General features: G+C 39.8%; 1 protein-coding gene across 1 annotated transcript in view; it reads right to left on the bottom strand.

Moving 5' to 3' along the window:
• Positions 1–18,134, bottom strand: part of LOC136763633 (kinesin-1 heavy chain) — a 28,920-nt gene extending 10,786 nt beyond the window's left edge. The window contains exons 1-12 of the mRNA XM_066717767.1: positions 17,772–18,134; positions 8,837–8,924; positions 5,873–5,946; positions 5,431–5,535; positions 5,296–5,344; positions 3,786–3,841; positions 3,358–3,445; positions 1,753–1,877; positions 1,197–1,301; positions 913–1,058; positions 648–796; positions 271–461 (exon numbers count right to left, since the gene is read on the bottom strand). Of these exons, the coding sequence (XP_066573864.1) occupies positions 271–461; positions 648–796; positions 913–1,058; positions 1,197–1,301; positions 1,753–1,877; positions 3,358–3,445; positions 3,786–3,841; positions 5,296–5,344; positions 5,431–5,535; positions 5,873–5,946; positions 8,837–8,924; positions 17,772–17,897 (1,302 nt within the window). The 5' untranslated portion in view covers positions 17,898–18,134. The remainder of the gene's footprint in view (positions 1–270; positions 462–647; positions 797–912; positions 1,059–1,196; positions 1,302–1,752; positions 1,878–3,357; positions 3,446–3,785; positions 3,842–5,295; positions 5,345–5,430; positions 5,536–5,872; positions 5,947–8,836; positions 8,925–17,771) is intronic.
• Positions 18,135–19,483: the final 1,349 nt, after the last annotated feature.

Raw genomic sequence — 19,483 nt, 5'->3', positions numbered from 1 at the left:
ATTCAAAAGTAAGAACCAAATACAACAGCGATCTCATTCACCACAAATTTATAACCGTGTTGTAAATGAAATGCTAATTAGGAAAAGGGTCACACTTTAGGTACGCAGCTTCAAATCTGCATGTAAATTAGGTTTATAGATTAATGTTTACACACAATGTAAACATCTCTCATATTTTACACTTGAAGGGATCTGATAAAGGCAAAATCCTACAAAATGATCAAACCCCTTCACTGGAAGGGATCAAGGCTGATCTCAAGCCAAACGTACCTTGTCATCCAACTGTTTGTACAGTTTTGCGATCTCGACTTCACACTTGGCTCTCTCGGCATCGGTGAGCTTCACCCCTGGGATCCCGGGCGAGGGAGCCGGCTTCTCATTGTTGACCACATTGTCCAGAGCCAGGAACTCTGCATTGGCCTTCTCCTTGTCAAACTGCTCGTCAACGGGCACGCTTTCACCTGGAAACGAAGAGCACAACGTTCAAAGGGAAGAATACATGACACCCACTATAGAAGGGAATTCGTATTTCTACATGTAGTATGTAGTAAATGGACAAATCTGTATCTTATCCTTACAATGATTAGCAAACCTCACAACCGACAGAAGCCGCGGGCATGCGTGGTGCACTGAGGCCAGGGACTTACCGTTACGCCATCTGTTGAGCTCGTTCTCAAGCCACTGAATGGTGTTCCTTAAGGTCTTGTTCTTCTCCTTCTCTCTTTCATACTTCTTCTTCCACTGTTCTGCTGTGAGCTCCACATTGACACACACAGTGTTCTTAATGGTCTTGGCTCTGTCCATGAATACAAACGAAATTAAACTTGGCACAGTCGTACTGCACATACACTAGAGCCCAAGACACTTGACTGTCTATCCCCCCCTTGAGCTTATAATGGCAACTGATCATACCTCTGGCCAAACATCAGCGTTGACTTGGTCTCCGCTTCATTGTAGGAGGATGGGGAGCAGCAGATGACGATGGTGGTCCTGCAGTTTCCGCCGAGGGAATCTTGAAGAATTCGTGTCATTTTACTGTCTCTGTACGGAATATATGTCTGAGAAAACAAAAGCATACGTACAATAATGTAAGTTCGCGCAAGATAAAACTGCAGCCATTTTATTTCTCTGCACATTATCTATCACACATGTAATAAACACTCGCTGTCTTGAGAAGGTTTCAAAGATATACTTACAGTGCCTTCCGCCAGGGCCGAGATGACATTTCCAAGCGATGACAAAGACTTATTGATGTTTTTCGCTTCGTCGAGCACAGCTCCTTCTGCTCCGGTTTTACTGACCTGCACAGACGCACACAGGAATACTTTAGCAGTGTAGTTTCCCCAAACCACAGTCGATCAATAATTGAAGGGCTGTGGCGTATCTAATCAAATGTCACAAACAAAATAAAGCCAAGAGCTTTTAGAACAGTTTAAAACAGAATACAACAGTGATGGCCTATCACCTGCACAGTATAATGACTTCACAAAAAGACGTTCTGTAATTACTTCTTAGTCTCCGGTGAGAGACCAAAATGTAACAATACAATACAAAATACAAAACATCTTCACATTGAAGTCTTCATAAACAGTTTCTGCTGTCATATTGATCTGCCGCTACAGATGCAAAAAGGAAAATCCGATGAGAGGCTCTTTGAAACATAGAAATTTCAATAAGTGCATCACTGACTTTGAGAAAAGCTGCCCAAAGGGTGAGCGTCTGAAGAACATTAACCAGTTACAATAAATTTACCTTTTCACTACCCGCCAAATCTACCAAGTAAAGCTTTCCACTTAGTTTCTGCTCAGTCTGAGTGTTTTCCTGTTTGACGTTAATCAGAAAGATGCTGTGACTTCTGGAGCTGTGTTCATTCATATCTGAAAGATAAATTAAAATAAAAACATTTGCAAAAACGAATCAATGGAGCGTTAACATTTTCATGATCTATTTGGGGAACGTTACTCTTGATAAGCTTTACCTCAATACCTTATGCCGGGGTCACACTACACGAGTTCTACAATCCGACCCGATATTGTGAACAGTGGGCAGCTCACACTTAACGACTATTTTGCACCGAACGCATGTCTTCTGTGTCGTGAAGGAGCGCACAACTACACGATCGCTTAAGTACAGGGGGTCACACACTTCACGACTGAACTGAAATCCTTTGTTGTGGGGATCTGCGTCACAGCCTCCAAACTCCCCACATCTCTCAGAAACACGTGATCCATCCAGAGAAAAGGTAAACAAACACGGACGTGCACATGTACAGGTCACGTCTGTGTAGCGCAGATCTGCGCTGCTCCACAAATGGGATCAGTGGATTTCTGCAGATCTGTGCAAAACTGTGGAAAGAACGCGACCACAAACTGCTGTTGCTGTTTGTGTTCGTCTGTGCGGACAAACACACAAAGCAGAGAGAAAAGAGGATGTGTGTGAAGACATGGCTGGGGAAGCGAGGGCAATATTGTGATACTCTGTGTGAGAGTTAGAGGTGAGCAACAGTAGGGATCGATATTTTGCACAGACCTGGGTCAATTACAGATACTTATTGGTATTTGCATTTGAAAATATTATTTTCCCTGTATTATACAAACAACCATTGGTAGTTGAAGTATTTTAATAAATACATATGAAAATCTTCTCCTGTCAAGTTTATTCTTCCCGTTTCTTTTCTCTTCTTCAATCAGCTCAGCTCTCTTTGGCTGCTGATCACGCCACCCTCCACAATCGGTGCCGATTGAGTCGTAAATATTAAACATGTTTAATAAAATCGTCTCACACTACTCAACCAACGGTAGCGGGGACACGCCTCGACCAGTATGCTTGTCGTGACGATCAGTGCCGATTTGTCGTGAGGGTCAAATCGGGGCTGAAATCCTGTAGTGTGACCCCAGCATTAGACAACCTATGAAAAGAAGTCCCCTACAATTGCTTTACAATTGCGCTTTTAGAGTGCTGTACTTCCGTTAATCACAGGTCAGAGCTGTGTGCCTCGTCTCTTTCCATTTTCCTAATAGCAAGTACATATTTACATGCAACGAAAACTATGGTTTCTGTCATTTAAACAATATACGCAGAGATCATATGATTATTTTTGTTATTCTATCTTTCTAGGTGTAGGAGAAAGGGGCTTTGTAGCAGACAATTGCTTCTGGGCACCAGAGCTCTGGAGGTCAATAAGTAAATATTTCCCACTTTTCATGGCCCACAATAACCCTGATTTAATGAAAACTGAATGAGAGATTAATCAGCTAACATGTTCAGTAGTTTACATACAAATGTGTATCTCAGACTTTTTATTAGAAGGTCTTAAAGGTCAGTAGAAATTATCTGCATAAATCAATAGCCACTTACTTGTTACGGCTACATGCCTATTGGATTTTCCTTCATCGATAGTGTCCATGACCTCATCTGGGCTACAGACGAATCGCTCAGTGCAACCCTAAAGGATTGAGGTAGATTCAGATTGTTACTCAAAATCAATCTGCTTCACAACGGAGAGCACAATATGCCTTTTTCTGGCCAACCTGAATAAAGGTAGAGGTTTACAATAAAGTGGGGAAGTGAATATATTCATACATTTTGTATTATCGGGGAAACCTATACAAGAATACTGGGTAAGACCATTATTTTTAGGAACGCTAAATCTCTGCAAAAGGTGTTTTACAATTAATCTGACATTAATAATATAATGTGTATCCTGTTATAAGGATTTCAATTGCTTCTGTATCCTACGAACTAAAGAGTTGGTTGTTTTGCTTGACAACAGAGTGGAGTCTCACCTTGACATAAGGAACTCTGTTTTTGTCTTCATGTACAGACAGATTAGTCTTTGAAACTGAAAAAGAAAATTGATTGTCAAAATGACAAACGTATTATAAAAGGTCAATTGTCAAGCATTTTAACAAAAATAAACATACATACCTATATATAAACACACAGATTATATAGACAGATATACAGCTATCTATATAAAAAATAAGATTACATTTTCCATAGCAACATTTCTCTTACACTGTACATCAGTTCTAATATTAGACGCATAATGTTTTTACTGTCACTTACATCTAAATCAGCATCTGATCCGTGTGCAATTTGTTCTATGTGCACTCAATGGAAATGTAATATGCATGTTAAGTAACACTAAAGAGTGGTATGAGCAACATTTCCGAGTGCTATGCTTAGTGAAACATAAAAAAAAAATACTAAAGTAATTAAACAAAAATCAGTGATGCAGGTGGTGAAATTAATTGTGTTGTTGCAGAAAGATTACAATCAGGCATTGTATTAATATTTTTGCAACAGCAATAGTCAAATCAAGACTTCTATAACAATGTCCTGTAAGTTTACTTCTGCATTAGTGCCTGCTGCCAGATTCTTCTGAACAGACATTAAGATATAAGCTGCTGTTTTAAAATATGAAATCCATGTAATAGAGAAGCCATTAGTGGTGACAAAAAATTTACATCTCTAGTCATAAACTGCAGGAATTGGGCAGGGCTTTTTCTTCATCTCTTTCAGTTCTGAACAATAGCAGTTTTGCAGACAAGATCAACAGCCCAGACCTAGATCTGTGCTGCAAGCCACATATTTGCTAGACCTTTGAAATGTAACTACATTAATATAATTTCAATCTAAAACATAGACAAACTGCAAGATAATAGAATAAGTAACATGTTAAATACCAAGGGACCTAACAGACATACGGAATGCATTTGTTCTTTATGGTCTTCTCAACATTGTCCAAGGGGGAAATAAAAGCAAGTGAAAATGGTAAAATAGACTGCCCTTATAAACTATATACGATGGGCAGTCTACAATACTAAATAACAGCACCCCTGCACATGTCTACCGCAGCCTTTGGTACAGACTGGGCTTGTGTCCAAAGAGATGAACTCAAGACTAAAGTGTTTCCAGATAAAACCACTAAATCTAGGCACCCACACCAATGAAGCAGGCTCAGAAAGAATGAGATATGAAGCACAAAACATTACAGACCAATGGAAAGTCAATCCAATAAGGACAGCATTGAGAGAAACTGCAGAGCAACAACCATGTAATGCATGCAACTGAGGTCATCCATGTCCTGAAAGATAATCTTCCTCATCCTTCTCCGACAGGAGCAAGTCATTTTCACAAAGCTTGGATCTCTGAATGCTACAAATACGGCCTGAGGTGTCTCCTAATCTTCATAACCACCTCTGGTTCTAGGTTCTTAAGCTGTGATAAACAGCTTGCCTTGTTTACCAAGCTTTGAATTTAAACATTTGTGAATGTATTTATGAAACTTACCATCCAAAAGGTCCCTAATCTTGTCCAAATAAATTTCAAAATATGAAACCTGCAAAAAACAAACACACAATATCAGTAAAAAGTTCCTTATAGAGAACTCAGCAAAGCTCTCAGATACAGTCAGGGATGTTATACCTTGATATGAAACTCCAAGTTTTCATCCATGGAGTAAATGTAATTGAAAATGTCTTGGACTATTCTTGGGATGATCCCCATTTCATCTGGATCGTGGAGAACACCCTGAAAAATCAAGCACTTTGTTACAATTTGAAACAAACCTCAAAACAAGACAAAACTGCAGACAAACAGAGCAACAATTAAACAAAACTATGTTCATTTTCTTAGGTCTGATTGTTTTGAATATTATATCAAACTACAGCATTTTCACTCCAAATAATATGAAATGTGAAGCGTATACATGTCGACAACATCTTGACAATTTGATTTTGATATTAGAAAATTAACTCAAAGGCATTTTTATTTTTGTGAGGTTAAATGAGAAATGAGACCCCATTACAAAGAATGTAAGTTAAATATTTTTCCTACAGGAAGGTGCTCTCCTGCACTTGGTACTTGCCTCCATTGTGTGTGTTTTACCAGAAGACGTCTGTCCATAGGCAAATATTGTTCCGTTATATCCTTCAAGAACATCTAACAAAAAAAAAAAAGCAGATATCAGCGATTAGGAACGAGGCAGATCAGGCCTGCTGAAGACTTCTCTGAGATGAATGAGTTGGAGAAGAAGATTCTGGTGCCCTGTGAATTTCACAATCCCTCAGGCTGGAGAATCACAGACAGCCAGCTACAACCACTGCCCCTGGTTATGGTTATGGGTTATTAAGCACGACAACAAGAGAGGAGCACGGAAAACACAAGAGGGCAGTCAACCAGTAAGAAAATGAATCATTACAATGGCAACGCTTTCTTTCAGTGTAACCTAGGACATCAACAGTTGTAATGAGGTACATTCATAATTATTTCAGAGGTGAAAGAAAAGTACCACTTCCTATACTCCTTACCAGTGGTGTTATTACAAAAATACGCAAAACAAAACTAATAGTAGGATTTGATCTTAGACATATCTAACCATCCCATTTTAGAAGTTGAGTTATTAAGGCCCAGATACATGATTTTGAAGTAACTTAATCGTTTGGCATCGATGAAATGGTTATTGACACCTCACTATTGCACCATGAATCTAATGTCCATGTGAGCCTCAACCAGGATATATATACAGTACAGTGCAACAGTTTTAGGCAGGTAAGAAAAAATGCTGTAAAGTAAGAATGCTTTCAAAAATAGACATTATATTTATCAATGAACTAAATGCAAAGTGAGTGAATAGAAGAAAAATCTAAATCAAATCCATATTAGGTGTGACCAACCTTTGCCTTCAAAACAGCATCAATTCTTCTAGGTAAACTTGCACACAGTTTTTGAAGGAACTCAGCAGGTAGGTTGGCCCAAACATCTTGTAGAACTAACCACGGCTCTTCTGTGGATTTAGGCAGCCTCATTTGCTTCTCTCTCTTCATGTAATCCCAGACAGACTCGATGATGTTGAGATCGGGGCTCTGTGGGGGCCATACCATCACTTCCAGGACTCCTTGTTCTTCTTTACGTTTAAGATAGTTCTTAATGACTGTCGCTGTATGTTTGGGGTCACTGTCTTGCTGCAGAATACATTTGCATGATGGATAAGTATCCGTCTGTACTTCTCAGCATTGAGGAAATCATTAATTCTGACCAAATCCCCAACTCCATTTGCAGAAATGCAGCCCCAAACTTGCAAGGAACCTCCACCATGCTTCACCGTTGCCTGCAGACATTCATTCGTGTACTGCTCTCCAGCCCTTTGGCCAACGAACTGCCTTCTGCTACACACAAATATTTCAAATTTTGACTCATGACCTGCTGCCATTTTTCTGCTCCCCAGTTCCTGTGTTTTCATGTATAGTTGAGTCGCTTGACCTTGTTGCCACATCGGAGGTATGGCTTTTTGTCTTTGTCTTTTAAGTCTTCCATGAAGGCCACTTCTGACCAGACTTCTCCGGACAGTAGATGAGTGTACCAGGGTCCCACTGTTTTCTGCCAATTCTGAGCTGATGGCACTGCTGGACATCTTCCGATTGCGAAGGGAAGTAAGCATGATGGGTCTCATCTGCTTCAGTAAGTTTCCTTGGCTGACCACTGCGTCTACGGTCCTCAACATTGCCCATTTCTTTGTGCTTCTTCAAAAGAGCTTGGACAGCACATCTGGAAACCCCTGTCTGCCTTGAAATGTCTGCCTGGGAGAGACCTTGCTGATGCAGTATAACTACCTTGTGTCTTGTTGCTGTGCTCAGTCTTGCCATGGTGTCTGACTTTTGACAGTAAACTGTCTTCAGCAGCCTCACCTTGTTAGCTGAGCTTGGCTGTTCCTCACCCAGTTTTATTCCTCCTACACAGCTGTTTCTGTTTCAGTCAATGATTGTGTTTCAACCTACATATTGAATTGATGATCATTAGCACCTGTTTGGTATAATTGTTTAATCAGACACCTGACTATATGCCTACAAAATCCCTGACTTTGTGCAAGTGTACCTAGAAGAATTGATGCTGTTTTGAATGCAAAGGGTGGTCACACCAAATATGGATTTGATTTAGATTTTAATTCTGTTCAGTCACTTTGCATTTATTTCATTGATAAATATAATCTATTAACATGTCTATTTTTGAAAGCACTGCTTTGAAAGCACACCTGCCTAAAACTTTTGCACAGTACCATATATATATAAAAAGTATAAAATGACTATGCCAACATAACTTAATTTTATTATATTTAGATATACGCGTTACCTTGGAAATTGTATTCATCATTTAAAGAAAAAAAAAAAATACAATGCAAGACCACTTTAAGTTTGTCATTGACAGGGAAGATTAGAAAACCATGGATACCCATTTTTATATTTCACCTCGCTGCCAAAACCTTTTGCAGGAAGACTGTTAGCAGATTGCCTCATTACGTTGCACAGCATTTCACCTCAGATGACTGGCGGAGATGGCTAGCATTTTACCGAAAATCCAATGAGATGTAATTGCATACAATCGATTGTAAATCGATAGTGTGTCGAGGCCTTAAAGCAGACTGTCCACTGAGGTGAGAATTTCTACTTTAAAACAAGTTAAGATGCCTTCAATAAAGATTAAGGAGTATGTGTGAATAAACTAAAAATAAAGGTTCTAAGAGACATTGATTTCCTGTAACATCTTTTAAAAACATGCAAAAATGGAAGTTAAACCATGCTTAACCATAATCCCTTAAATCAGCATCTGTTCACAATTAACTACTGTTAGCAAGCACTATGGATTACATATATTCATATATGAGACTATGAGTACAGGGGGTGTAATTTATTGGGCGGCAGAAGCCAGTCAATACACTCCAGCCTTTTTGTGAAACGACACAGCATCATCAAAGACCCTCTTAATATTCTTGTCACCGTAGCAGTGAATACAAATTGCAAGCACCATGGAAATGCTGAGTATTAAAATCCCTTACCTTTGACAATCTTCTGGGCACATGCATTGTACACTTGCTCTTGTGTAGTACTTGACTGGAAGACTCGATCAAACATATATGGTTTACCCTAGGAGAGGAAAGAGTTACGTTAATTAAATGGGGGGGGAAATTGATAATTAATTCAGTTTCTATTCACAAACAATCATGGACATGGTCTATTTTCATCAGATGACTTTGTTCTAGGTAAATCTATAATTTGTTACTGGATAGGTCAGTTATACAGTTTATGGACAGGTCATGGTTTCCTTCACTCTTCTAAACTGGGCACAAGCAGAACTAATATAAACCAATCTATCAAGTTTTAAGTTTTAAATGTATGAATTTAACAATGGTATGCTGGTATGCTTCTGTCAGGTCAATGGCATATCATGTTTACTGCTTGCAGATTTTCTAACAAATTCAATGCCACAATTTATCTCAATAGAAAGTTGTCTTTACGGCTAACCCCGCCCCCCCACCCCTTCATGCTCATGTGGCTGTTCCCTTGAGCTGCATACAGTCACACACTGCAGAATGCAAACAAGGCAGGTCATCCCAGTGGCAAAGCCCTGCTTTCGGTTTTAGGAGACAAAGGCGCCATTTAAACGAAGGAGAGTGACATTTTAAATTCAAGTGTCGCATCCCGTCATTTTGAAAACTAATCAACCTAAAGTTAAACTAACTATTTAGTCATGCCACTACACCTACATGTGGCATCAACGGAAATCCCTTACAGCACAGCAGCAGTGGCATACACCCTTAGGGATGAGGACATACTGGCCATTTGCAAAGGAAAGTACAAAAACAGATGTGCTTTGAGGCTGTGCAGACCTCATGCAGCTCAGCTGTCCGACACCAGCAGCAACACACTAACAGCCTCCGCTTTGTGAACCATGCAAAAAAAGAAGAAAAATCCATTCCCACTTCCAGACATGATATTATTCCCGTAAATGAGAAGATGCACAATCTTGCAGCTCGGCCCTTTAATTAACTTTTCTCCAGTGGATACAAATGAATCACAGAACAGTAACACTATCAAAAAGGATAGTTACTTTACGCGACACTGTAGATCGCCCTAGGAAAGCTCAGGTCAAGGGAGGTAATAGGATATGGAAAACACAAACCTATCTCCTAAGAATATTTATATAAGCTATGTATTGTCTAATGATTTAACAAACAGATAAATAGTTAGAGATAACGCAGGTATTCTTATCAATACAGCATGTGAATAAAGTTGTAAAATAATTATGAAAGGAAAAATAAAATACAAGTAGGCCTATATATTTTTAGAAGCTATGGTTTAAAAGGTGGATCAGCAAAAGAGTGGGTGGAAGTGACATTTTACAGATTATGCTGTATTGCACTGCAGGGGGCTCACTTATCCTGCTACAGGTTTCCTGGAACTTGCCTCAGAATTAGAAATACAAGACAAGTACAAATACAAGTCTGATTGGTCATGGAGGAAACCTGCAAGCAGCTTTCAATGGTTATTGTCAGTGAAAGACTTGCATTTCCTCAAATCCCTCAAAGTTGACTTTTTTTTTTTTTTATTGCATTATAAAATCTCCCTACTAGCTTAAAAAAAAAAAAAAAAAAACATTAGCATAGAACAGAAACTAATCTGATTGCTGGTACTCAATTTTCTATCAGTGTGGGTTCAGAAATATGCCAGCATTGCCAGTAAAGTGATTTTGGGAGGTTGCCTGCAGTTCATGGGAAAATGACAACTTCCTGCCAGTGTTCAGATTCAAAGCCTTCTCTTGAAATCTCCGCCAGATTGCTAAAAAGAAGGAAATGCACATCCCCATGTTTAGGAGCATGAAGAATGTCCTGAATGTGAGCGCACACACTACCGTTGAGTGGGGAGAATAAACCAATTGATTTACATTGTTTTGCAAGGATTTGAACTCCAATAGCGTGACCTGGCTAATATTGTTTTTGTTTTACTTAAATACAAGTGGCACATCATTTAAAAATACAGAACACCAACATTATAACTGCTAATTAGTAAAAGTATTAATTTTATTGCTGCTTGAGTATCCAAAAACTGAACATTTTGGACATGTTTACATGTTGCTTTCCCAAGTACAGTATACAATTCAGATTTAATCATTTTCTTTTAAAATCACACACACACACTTGAAAGTTGATATTGGATAGAAGCAAATACATCAGCAGCATGGCTAACCGATTAACGTCTGCATTATAAATTTCAACATGGCATCGATCACTGAAACAGACTATTTTTCTAATCCCATCCCTTCCTACCCCAAAGACTCCTCTTCTACTTCAGCCTTGCTCCAGCATGATTTAATCCAATTTTCACACAAAAAATATAAATAAATCATAATCCTGCATTGGAGAAATTTATTTCCAAACCTAGTAGTGGTAATCTTTCAATTTTTAATTCCTGAAGTCTGGGGGGGGGTTGATATTTAACCAGCATTAATTCAATCATGCGAGCCATATTAACAGTTAAATAAACCTAGGGTAAATATTGTGTTGTGAAGTTGGGAACATAACAGATCAAATATGTTTGAAATTTCAATAATACCAATTTCAACTGCACACTTTATTGGCACATGGGATGTCCTTGTAAATTTACATTTGATTGAGCAAGTAATATTTTATGGGTTAACTATTAACTTTAGTTGGATCCTGAACAAAGGCTAAATCAGAAAGTAGGAGCCACATTTTCATATAAGATAATACCCCCAATGTTTAACCTGAACAGACTAATACTCAGAAAGTCACATCTATATGACTCAAACAACCAAAAAGTTAAAACATTTTCAGATTACTGGTTGTCAGCATGTTAGAGTGCCATCATTTTTGTGTGATCCAGCAGATTTCCATTAACTGAACTTTTGCACATTCGTTCCAGCCCCCAGCCAAGTACATTTCATCTCCTAAAAATGATCTCATTAGGTAGATTTAAATATTGCATCAAATAACCCATTTAATAATTTCAAATATAAATTGCATATCTAAGATGGTACATGAATTTGAACATATTCAATCACATTTAAGAATCCTTGATTTCTTTTGAAAACGGTTGCTATTGCTCATGTGTTTAAAACATTAAAACGCTATTTCAAAACTAACTAGAGTGAAAGCAACACAATGCCATAGTGTTTTATGATAAATGGGTTCTTACAAACTGATACATTATGAGTTTAATGAAAGCTAAGAGGTCAGAGGACAAAGAATGGTAATTCACTAGGCTTTACCAAGTGTTATTCAAAACATTCTTCCAGCATTAATATGAATGTCCAGAATATTGCCTCAATACTGGGAACCTTACTTCATCTTTGAAAATATAAAAATCTAGAAAACACTTAATGCTTAAAATGAATATATATAAAAACATTAGTCAAATCAATTAACTGTGGATACCTGAAAACCAAGGTAATAGCTGACATGAATTAAATGTCCTTTTTTACGTCAAACAACTGACATCTCTAATTTATTTGTCATAGGATTTAGCAGACCTTTACATCACCCCAAGGCAATTCAGCTGATATGGTGCAAACAAGCATATGACCCATTCAGAATATAAGGATAAACTTGAGTCACAATTCATGAAGCAGTTTTGGATGTCAGGCCATGAAGGACAGAAATAATACAGCACTCTGATCATGCTCAAGCGATTGTTACATTGGTTAGGATGCTCTGAAAGTAACATCTATTAATTTTCATAAATTAATTTATTCTGGGATTCTCTCACAAAAACTCCAATACAGGAAAAAAAAGATCTGCCACAGAGAGAAGTCCCAAGGAGGAAAAAAGATTTTCCCGTCTCAATGACGCACTGAATATGAAATGTATAACCTTAAGTGGAGGACTGCACCATGTCAGGGGGTTTCGTTTTTAGCTGGAGCTGAAGTAGTCAAATCATGCTAAAGCTGGCCATGCAGCTAACCAAGTCAGACTACTTAAATGGAAACGTGGCTATTTTCTCTGAGAGCTGACCAGACCTCGTGTATGAGTAATGGGTCTGGAGACAGAAATAATGCACCCTTGCTTTTGCTATTTTAGCAAACCGGAGTGGTCTTAAAATATAAACATGAAAGCTTTTGCTTATACTCTGCCTCTTGTATTTTAATGCAGACAGTCCCTGTATACTTTGATTTAAATGTTTCAAACACTGGAATTCAGTATGCAGAGGTGTCTTTACTTACTGAAACAGCCCCATATTTTTTCTTCTTGTGATCTTCTGTATTTTAGGATGTGCATAAGCTTGAACGAATGTAATGATGTAACTTGTACAGAAGTTAGTAATTTTCAAAAACAATATTTAAACTAGATGCAATTAATCAATAGTAAAGTTATTATTTTAAACACTCACATGAAAAACTATATAATTGCTGAGAAATGCAGCACTCCTGAAACCTTGAGGACATTGTATGGATGCAGATGTTCTTGCACAGATTATGTACACTATATGCAATTAATAAATAGTAAAGTCTTTAGAATACTCAGATGCTAAATTAAATAATACTATAAAGAAATGCAGCACTCTGTCCTTTTTAGATTTTCCACACTACTTGCATACAGGTTGCAAATGCATTAGCAGATTATAATAAGTCAGAGAAGGCAGCTCCACTATTTCCATATTGCAAGTTGCATAGATAACACCAGAATGTGTCTTCCAATGCACTCTCTTTAAAGGGGGAAAGACACACAGTGCAAAGACACACACAGTAGGGGTCAGATCAGTGGATTCCCAGTTTCTCATGTTAAAATAGAAATTCCACTAGTTACTATGAAAACCCAAGTGCATCTCCAAAGGCATCACCTAGAAAACTACTCCATAAATAAAGTGCCTCTTTGGCCACTGTAAAAGTAAACGCTGAGAAATGGCTGAATTTAATTTTGAACTGCCGGATTAGCAGCCACACATAAGCATCAATAGTATTTCAATTTGAATCTGGTTGGTTCATGCTAGTTATCCGTTGCCAGGAGAAACAGCAAGGGATTACCATGCAAAACCTGCCCACTGCTCTCAGGCCCAGGGGTTACAGAGGTGTTATTAAAATAGGGGCAGCAGTTACCCAACACTGTGACAACAAAAGGAGCCCAGACACTGTGAAACACGACAGAGGCACAACACTATTCCAGCTACAGCGAACACTGCTCAAAAACGGCACTGTCCAAATCCGTGGGTAAAAAATAGTACCAATAGTACAAGGGTTACATTACCATTACAAAAACATATATAGGCTACACAATGAGCACACAAATTGTAGGGACAAATAACTGCTGAACCAAGTATTGCCTCACTATCCACTGCTAGGTGCTCAGTAAAACCAAGCACAGATAACCTAGATTCTTACACCGCCCACATTTAAGGCGTGTTCAATTTGATCATGAGATACTTCAAAGTTCAGAACAATACATTTAATATTTAACTTGCTCTGTCAGTATAATTCATATTACTTTAAGCAGTTTGTTTAATTTGGTGAAATATGGAAGAGGCAAGGAAGTTTCTTTTGACAGCTACAAAGCAGCATTATGTAACTGTAAAATCAGGTCGTGTTTAATGAGACAGAAGTGACTAATAATTGAAAGTTACTAAAATTGTTTAAAGAAACAAACATAGTAGTCATCAATTCCTGTGGAAGAACCTGCTTTGTACTAAACAGACATTTAAGAAAATCAACAATAACAGCCAGCACAGATTTCATTCCCATTAGAACTGGAGAGACCGCAAACTCACTTATTTTGGTTACTAGTTAGACTAGAGCTTCAACCAACCCATCAGAATCATGTATTCATCATGTATCAGGTACTGTAACCTGTAAAACCATACAACAATAGGGTGTTTTGCTGCTGATGGAAGCAGATGTCATCACTTGGCCAAAAAACAGCAGCAGCTCTGGCTCAAGTAAAGGCATTTCCTTTATTTGAAGTAGCGGGGCGGTGCCTAAATTTACCAGCTTCAGACCATATTAAACACATTCACATTAGTATAGATGCTAAAACTCAACACTTACTTAAAAGAGAAGACAAAATAAATGAACACGGCAGAGCTGGTTACACAAAGCAAACAGCAAACCCTTCTTACTGGGCTAAAACACTCCTCCTTTGTCCATTGAAGGCTACATTTTTATAGCATAAAAGAAGGACAACAAAACGAGATGTCAAGCAACACAAAAATCCACAGGTTAAACAGCTGTCTGTGAGTAGCAGTGGTAGCAGTTTTCTCTCTTCAGAGCAATAGCTGAACTATTTTTTCAAAAACTAAATACAAGTGTAAGTCCTAAGAAAATAACATTTTTAATGACTGAATAAATATCATGAGCGCATTAAGACAGCATACAGTCCTCCAGGGCAGGAATGTTCTATTTTCTGGTCTTCACAACATAATATAAATGATTTACTTAATTCTAGTCCTTAAGGTAGGGAGGTGTATGTATGCAGGATGCAGTCCCTGATTTAAACCGCAATAGCTCATACACGTTTAGGTAGGAAGATAAATCACAGAGTATTTGTGACTCTGCCTTTGCTTGTCATAATTTCTCTTTCAGGATGCCTGAATCTCCTTCAAATCAGAGTTACACACTAGATTAATCAAGATGCCTTCCAGTAGTGAATGTCTGGAAATTATTTTCAAGAACCAAAACTGTTGCTATAGAAATCTGAAACCTGTTTGCAGCAGGGGAAGTTTTATTCAAATTTCAATCAGACTTGAATGTAAGCTGTGGTCACTCCAGCAGAAAGTGGAACCATTGTGTTTTGTCTCGATATGTTCCAGAAATAAATAAATCTGATCACTTAAGACACACTCAAGAAGCTTTCATGACATAAATAACTTAACAGTATTGATCGTTACTTGGGGCACAATGCTCATGAATAATTGGTTAAAATATATGAGACATTACATTATTGAAACCCATTTTTGTTCTATGGCTAAACCAAAGAATTAGACACTGGTCTTGATGAGATTGGGTTGTTATATATCTGACAAAAATCAGCCCTTTGCAAATTTAGGTTCAAATCCAAAAACAAATGCATTTAAATATGTGCAAGAATTCAGTCACTTTTCAATTGCCTACTCCATTTCACCCAATTAGAATCTAACTGCAGACGATTTCTATTTAAGGTAGACATGTACAATTTTCCACAATCGTGGGATAAGCCGATGCATTTAAAAAGGGATAGTCTATCGTTTATATTATTTTAAAGTTGTATTAGAAATATGACTAATGTGCGTTGTAGGGCATTCAGAACCACGATTATTCAAAAGCTCACAGTGCACAGCCTGACTGAGTCAGGTGTCAATCTAAGGTTTCTAACTTAGTACCTTTAGCCTTCTATATATGCATCGGTTTTAAGGGGGAAATCGTCAACAATATCAGGTTTGCTGCTCAGCAAATATAGGGCGTATTGCACGCTATGAACATTGTCTTTGACTTCATGACACTTATGCACATTAACACTGACTGGTGTGTTTCCTCCCACTTCTTGCTATACAGTCATTTAAAGCTCCAGGCTGATCACACTTTAGGTGGATGTTAAGCATATTGTGAATTGTGACATCACTAGGAGAGATGAAATCAGTGAAAATCTTCAGTCAATCAGACTGATTCAAGCCACCAACACGCATCACCCAAAATCCAAATCCTAAAATCTAAAAGAGCTGAAATATTTCCAGAAAGATCTGACTTCAGCCAGCTGTTTACATTGTGTCAGGCTGGGTAAGGCATCACGCTGTGCTGTCAAAGCGGCTGTAGGGCTTTCGGCCTCTCACTGGACTTAACCGCAACATTTCGTCTCAACAAGCAGCACATGGTCGGGCCGATTCTGTAGCCTATTCAATGCCAGCGCAACTGCAAAGTCCCCAGTACTGTGAACGGGCCTAGTGACACTTTCGGCCATTAAAAGCAATGTGACAGCTGACAGCTAGAGCTACTGCACTGCTCGCACAGAAGCGCCTGGCCACCGATGCGGGGCTCAGGTTGAGGTGCGGCTGTGCGGACATGCAGGGACAGGGATGTGACCCTCTCTGGTTCACTGCGCTGCTCGCTGCTGGATGCGAGTGTGCATTTTGTTTTTAACCACTTTTACATTCATAACACATTGGCATTTCATTTGGGTGGGGAGGTGGGTGAAATCAGACGGTTCTCGTTTGCAGTTCATCCTAATATTAGCAGTGCCAACTCCTAGGCTTAAAATGAAAAGATAATGGCCAAAGAATCGTACATCTATACATCTATACACCCTGCCACCCAGTCCCGTCACCTGTTACACAGCCGCCGCCGCGCCGCCGTGTCGTGACGCTGCCGGGCCCGGCGAGCAGGGCCTCCGACTCGGCCGCCTCATCCAATTAGCAGCCCGCACGGCGGACCGGTCGGATTGACGTAGCAAGAGCGTTACGTGCACAATATACATACATATACATACACTGCAATTAAACAATGTGCTCAAAAGCACTTTTTAATATCAAATCTCCTCCGATATACCCTTCCGCTCCACTACCTTACTGCTGCCTTTGTTTGCACAGCACAGTGAGACACGATTAGGCTCATTGTCTGACCCAACCCTATGTGTGTAAGTAGCCAACTTCCATTAAACTCACAGATCAAGGATACAATACTCGTTATACAATATACCGACGTTATAGCGTGCATTTTAAATACGAGAACATCTACTGGTGCTACAAATGGGAAATAAATAGGATGCAAAGGACGTGTTGTTGGGATAATTACAGGATGCATGTCCAATACTTATATAAACTCGCCTTTCAATGTACAGCGTTTGCAAGTGAAGTGGCATGTCCTGATTGCCGGGGTGTCAGTGTGGGAGGACAGCACAGACGCTGCCCTTGGCTTTTAACCCCCTTAATAATAATACAGCCATTTCTCTGTCCCTCCCGTCTGGTGTCTCCGCCGTGTCCCCCACCTCCACCTCCACCTCCACCTCCACCACTTACCGCGATGACAACGTTGTCTTCCCCTTGAAACTTGGGGATGTATTTGTCTCCCCTCATCACCTCGGATCCATTCAAGGGCCTGAAACGGCACATCACTTTGATGGTGCACTCCGCCGGGTCCGCCATCTTCCCCTCTCTGCGCTCACACCGACAACACTAGCGAGCAGATCCTGCTCCCGCAGCCGCCCTGGGATAGGAAAACGGAGGCCGCACCCCTCAACCTTCGCCGAGTGTCGTAAGATCACTCCGTTCGTCGGTAGTCAAAGCAAAATGCCCCCTTTTCTTAGGCGGATAGGAATCACTTCCTCTCCAACATGGCAGCCATGACACCGGCGCCTCTCTCTCCCTCAGTCGGTCGGGCTGGGGTGGCTGGTGACGTCACCTCTGCAGAGAGCGCCGCCGCGATCAGCGCCCCGCAGCCGGCGGCGGGTCCGGGCGGCCCCTGCAAGAGCCACGGAGGGCCAGCGATCCGGGGAGCAGCGGTGCACACCTGTGCCAAAGGAGAAAGTTTTAGCAGAGGATGCACGTCAACATGTGAAACCCAAAAATATCTGTTTCGTCAATACCAGCTAGCATACTTGTATTACACACAGCTCTGTCGTTGGCTTGTTTAGTTTAAAGAGCTACTAAAACATAAATAAAGTATGTTTAATATCGCAAGCGTGCATGCATATATAGGAGAGTTTGCAGATCTGGCCCCTGCTGTGTCCGATTATGTGCTGCGCTGGGAATGAAAGGGTGTTTCTAAGGCTGAACAGCTGGTCTGACTGAAGTGGAGACAATGATGTCACTGTAACATATGGTTATTATCACGGCCCGGCAGCCGCTGGGTCCTGAAATGTTAAAATAGGAATATGATGATGGCACGTGTTTCTTTTGAGGCATGCATGCCACCACCCTTTCCCTTTCTTTCTTAGAAAGTAGAAAGTCTAAAAACTAAACCTCAGCATACATTCTGTCAATCCACACTGTTGCATTGAGGTATCCAAATGAATAGTGTGCATGGGTAGTGGACATATTTCACTCTGGTATATTCCGGATTGTTCATTTATTATCAAAATATTGTAATCACTGTGAATTTAAACCTGTTCGAGATGTGTGTGTGTGTATTGGGGGAGAAGCTATGAGTAGATGGCAGCAGATGATCAAAGCACTTCCTAAAATAATACATTAATAATTCATTAAGTAAAACAAGGAGGGCACTGTTTAGAAACACCCTCTGAAAGTGTGTTTAGTTCTTTGTGTTTTCAAGAAGCAAACATCCCATTCTGTTGTTACGAGCGCATAATTCAGTGTAATATCATGACCTTTGATGTTACACTTTCTCCTAGGTGGCAGCACCCAGGCTCTCTCTCTCATTTTACTTTGCCCTGAACCTGTTGTGGGCAGCAAGGTGACCACGTGAGTTTTTGGTGCTCCAGTTTCCTCCTATATTGCCAAGGCAAGCTCTAGATCGCCCTGTGAGTGTGAGTGTGCTACCCTGCAATGCACAGGCACTGGGTTTGGCTCCAGCTCACGGTGCCCCCATACTGGCTAAAGCGGTTACTGAAGGCATATCAATGGAAAAACATTGTTGTGCTTAGTGCTTTCCAAAACTAATAGCACCAATGGACTAATGAGAAGTGTGAGACATCAGTGCCAAGTCTGCAATGCTGTTAACCATAGACCAACCCAAGATGAGTTCACTGGAGAAACCAACATGTTACCGCTTG

The sequence above is a fragment of the Amia ocellicauda genome, chromosome 2 (assembly GCF_036373705.1).
Source record: "Amia ocellicauda isolate fAmiCal2 chromosome 2, fAmiCal2.hap1, whole genome shotgun sequence".
Classification (NCBI taxonomy): domain Eukaryota; kingdom Metazoa; phylum Chordata; class Actinopteri; order Amiiformes; family Amiidae; genus Amia; species Amia ocellicauda.
The sequence above is the reverse complement of the archived record's forward strand: the minus strand, read 5'-3'. Positions and strand labels throughout refer to the sequence as shown.